Source organism: Ostrea edulis, chromosome 8 (assembly GCF_947568905.1).
Source record: "Ostrea edulis chromosome 8, xbOstEdul1.1, whole genome shotgun sequence".
Taxonomy (NCBI): Eukaryota; Metazoa; Mollusca; class Bivalvia; order Ostreida; family Ostreidae; genus Ostrea; species Ostrea edulis.
This window is the reverse complement of record NC_079171.1, coordinates 59,313,134-59,318,054: the sequence shown is the minus strand read 5'-3', so window position 1 is coordinate 59,318,054 and position 4,921 is coordinate 59,313,134. Positions and strand designations below refer to the sequence as shown.

Genomic DNA, 4,921 nt, shown 5'->3' with positions numbered 1-4,921 from the left:
TGGTATCTATAGATTGAACTCTGCGGTTACTATTTTCTTCTTCTATTTATACCTTGTATCGCAGGGCCGCAATGTGTTGTATAATAACTCACGCTACATTGCGAACGATGCACCAACTGATACAGTCGTAGATGTTCGGCTATTTTACGTAATCACCAACTAAATCCCGTATATAGATCGACGCCATCAAAGTATGGTGCTATGTATATACAACTGTAATTATGACGTTACAAATATACGTTGCAGTAAGAAACACGAGCTTTGGGATTAAAGTAATACATCTACTCAATTGAATTAACGCGCCCCATACGAAAATAAAGTAAAATAGTTGCATAAAATGGTATTTAATGTTTTATATGGATAATGTTTAATGAAAAATATCCGAGAACGAGACGACGTTTTAACTGATACCCAGTAGGTTTCCATATATTTTCATCGAAGCATATGCTTATCATCACGAGACTTTCACATGACAATATATATTTAGAACCAACAATGCAGCATACTTCTTGATTTTCGAAATCATCGATAATGTTATCAGATGCGGAAAGGGGTTTCCTTTTTGTGTAAGAGGTTGACCTCAACACTTTTCTGATATAGCAATGTAATAAGAATATTAATAAATCACCTTCAAAGACCATCATGCACTGTACATTGTTGCACTTTCACATTTACTGCAGCTAACCGCAATAATTATGTAAATTAAACGCAGTGCTAATCGGAATCAGGATACTATATAGGGCGATTTCAAATTAACAATATAAAATATCAACTTCGCGCGAATTAGATATGATAAATGCAGAGTGATTTAATATGAAAAAGAAATAATATATAATTACATGATAAGCATTTGACAAGAACAGTGTTCATGTATACTGCTTATCACTTAATAACGGTAGTAAATAACGACATATTATTATGCCATTCTCCCCGCGATATAACTGTAAGAGCTTGTACGTTGTGACTTAAGTTTTTATTGTGACGTCATATGTTGCGAAGTGCACTGATGTACATTTATATACAACACTGTAATTATTCTCGAGAAGCTTTACCTGAACTGAATAAAATATACATATCTAAGGCATTCTTCAAATATCAATTTTCACGTTCATTTTCATGTATCAAAGTGAATAAGGCTTTAATGATACCAAAGTTGAATCAGTGATGAAATCTGAAAGTTCATCTACATATCATCTACATAACATCTACATAACAGTATTCAGGGATTCAGTTCTAGCCTTTCGACTCTATGCTTATGAGCGCTTCCGGAAAATAAATGCATTGCGTTGATGCAATCGTTGCACCAATGGAGACATGTTACGGAAAAGGACTAGTGTTCTCTGCTATATATTGATCTTGCCCCAGATATCCACTGTGGAAATTGTACGCTTCTTGGGTGGTATATATGTTACTAAGAATGAAACACTTTCCATCCGTTACTTTTAAACCTGCGTGTAAATATGAAATAAATTGATGATTGAAATAGAAGTTGTAAACATAGTTTTCAAATTCATGGTCACTATTAATTCATTAATTGTGCTGACATCCTCATGAAGTGAGAAAGGTGTGTTGTATTAAAATGCTTCAAACATGAGAAATGAACCGTGTTTAAATAAATTAAATAAATGAAAATGATGTAGGTAAAAGTTGGGTTCAATCTTTCATTAAAGATAATTAGTAGTCGTGCTAATGTGCATCATTTTATGGGTGCTCTATTTTTAAGATTATATTCGAAAAAAAAAACATCTAAATTCTACTTATAATACCGTACAATCAACGAATAATCCGTCGCTACCTTTTTTTAAATTATTATGTTTGACTTGACGACGTGATTGAAAATCGAACCCGGGGCTCTAAGCTTTGAAAAGAACACTTAAACTTCCACATTTCTGCAAAGAGTATGACTTGTGTGTTCATTAAAACAATAAAATATGAAAAATTGAAAATTGAAAATGTTATCGTTATTTAAATATATATTTTAGCTGCAAGTTACTTTTAAACCGCACATGCTTGTTTTGAATATATATAATACAATGTGTTTCACTGTAAACTCAACTTTAATCAGCTGAGCCGCTTGAATTTTTCGGCGAAAATTTCGAGTTGACCCAATAAATAGACGACTACGGTCTAACAACATATATACCATTGTCTTATGCTTGCATCGTCAGATATCGTATATCAATAAATAGACCACTACGGTCTAGCAACATATACACCATTGTATTATGCTTGCATCGTCAGATATCGTCTACTGCTATATATATATATATATATATATATATATATATATATATATATATACACTGATTTGACTGCGGATAACTCCGTTTACCTGATCAGGATATGGGGCTCACGGCGGGTGTGACCGGTCAACAGGGGATGCTTACTCCTCCTAGGCACCTGATCCCACCTCTGGTGTGTCCAGGTGTCCGTGTTTGCCCAACTATCTATTTTGTATTGCTTGTAGGAGTTATGAGATTGATCACTGTTCGTTATCTTCACCTTGCATATATATATGGCATTATATAATTTGAATACTCGTCATAAAATGTGCTGCTCATGTTTTCAATCGTACAGTTACACGTATCTATTTTAGAAAATCTAGCCAATTTAACGGCATACAAGGGCACCCCATCACAAAGCTCAACATACGACAATCAACCATGGACTGCAGATAAAGCGGTGGACAACCGTCTGGAAGTTAACAAAGATGAGAGTACGTGTAGTTTTACAAAGGATGGAGTGTCTCGAGTAGCATGGTGGAAATTACCTTTAAAAATCCCTTCCAACGTGGCTTACTTGGAGATTCAGTTTAGACAAGGAAGTAAGTACATATTTAATATATCTGTATCAAAGCTTCTTTTCCTGTCATAATCATTAGAATTATAAATACAATTTGTAATGGTTATAAGTAGACAACTCTTCAATTCAACACTTCAAACATCAACTGCCTTTCACTGCTACCACAAAAAATGAAATTAAGAGGGAAAAATCAATCCAGGTTTGGATGTAGAAGATGTTGGATAACGGAAAAAGTAAATTTTAAAAAGAGGACAGACCAGGTATAGCATTTACAAAAACGATTCCATCAGTGGAATATAGGTATCTGAGAACTATATTTAGATTTTAAATGTCCTACTTTCTAATATGTATTGTGTATAAAAGTTCTGATATTGACCACCGTCCGTTATCTTCACCTTTCAGGTTTTCGTCTTTCTAAATGAAATGTGAAGATAACGAACAATGATCAATATCTGAAACTGCATAAACAATACAAAGTAAATAGTTGGATAAACACGAACCCCTGGATCCCCCAGAGGTGGGGTCACGTACCTAAGAGGAGAAAGCAACCCCTGTGAACCGGTTACACCCACCGCAAACACCATATCTTGATCAGGTAAACGGAGTTATCTGTAGTCAAAATCAATGTGCCACAAACGTTCTAACAATCGGTATGGAACATGTCAGAGAACATTTGACCCAGTGATAGGTTATATTGGCAAACTATATCGCTATAACTATGCTGACATTCAGCTAGTTTAACCACAATTTCCAGGAAATAAAAAACAAATATAATAGGCGATGTAGATGTAACATTGATGGCAAGAATTGGGATATGAAAAATGTAAACAATGACAAATGATCAAATCAAGAAGGAAAGAAAATGAAAACACTTACGAATCAAATATCATGATACACAAACATAGTATTACATATATAGGTTTGCAAACATAGTCATCGTCACTTTTTATGGCATGCAGGATATTCCTTGGAAGGTTACTGTCTTTCATTAGAATGACATCTCCGTTCTGTAGATTTTGAAAGTCTGTTTCCTTGCTTCTGTAGAGTCTGAAGGAATTCTCTAGACCAACGTTTCCAGAATGTTTCAGTCAAAGTCTGCACTCTTGTCCATTGAGCTTTATACACATCCGATTGATTGATCTGGTTGAATGTCTGAGCATATGATTTGGTCATCTGCGTCACCATGACTGATGGACTGAGGACAAGAGGGTTATCCGGGTCATTAGAAACAGGTACCAACGATCTGGCGTTCACGATAGCCATAACTTCACACATGAACGTTACAAGAACTTTGCGAGTCAATGAATTGCCAGGAGTATCAGAAAGCAGAGAATCTAACATTCTTCTGGAGACTCCTATTATCCTCTCCAACACTCCTCCCATGTGTGAGGAATGGGGAGAATTAAACGTCCAGGTGATTCCTTGGGAATTTAGGTATGACGAGGTCCTGGTATCTTCCACCATCTGCCTAACTAATAAAATCTGATCCACGATCTGATCGAAGTTCCTTGATTGGACCACGTATACTTGTGAATCTTCTCAGAGCATTGATGAAACATGGTGATTCCTCTATCACTTCAATATGGATGGCTCGGGTAGCTAAACACGTAAAGAGGACGGCCAAACGCTTCTTCCTCCAGTACGTCTGTATACAATTTTCCAGGGGCAAAACACATTCACTCTGTAAAAGGTGGGACAGGAGTCAGACGACCATCAAGAATATTTGTCATATTTTGCTCTAAGGAGTTAGCTCGGAGTTTTCTGCAGGTGATACAATGATGAATAATTCTCGATATCAGTCTATTCTAGCCTAGTGATCTTAAGGCTCCTTTGCTAATTTGTCTCCCTTGGTGATAAACTTCTTGAAGATAATGAGATGCAAGGAGGAAAGAAACAGAATGATTTTTCGGCAGCAAGATCGGAAATTTCTCATTATTTGAAAGTTTTGAATGACGAAGACGTCCTCCCACTCGAATAAGTACGTCATCATCAGCATAAGAATCTAACTGATATAACAAGCTGTGGCGTGAAACAATGTTCCTAATATCTGTACCTGATCAAAGAAGTAACTATTTTCTGGAAGTTCTGAAAAACTACACAGGTGTCAACCACGACACTC

General features: G+C 35.9%; 1 protein-coding gene across 1 annotated transcript; it reads right to left on the bottom strand.

Annotated features, from left to right (window-relative positions):
• Nucleotides 1-3,777: 3,777 nt before the first annotated feature.
• On the bottom strand, nucleotides 3,778-4,266 carry LOC125676398 (uncharacterized). The gene has a single exon (XM_048914270.2). The coding sequence runs from the start codon at nucleotides 4,264-4,266 to the stop codon at nucleotides 3,778-3,780; it is 489 nt and encodes a 162-aa protein (XP_048770227.2).
• Between the last annotated feature and the right edge of the window lie 655 nt (nucleotides 4,267-4,921).

Bases quoted from the DNA above. Each gene is read 5' to 3' on its own strand.
- LOC125676398 (XM_048914270.2), bottom strand. From the start codon at position 4,266: ATGGTGGAAGATACCAGGACCTCGTCATACCTAAATTCCCAAGGAATC.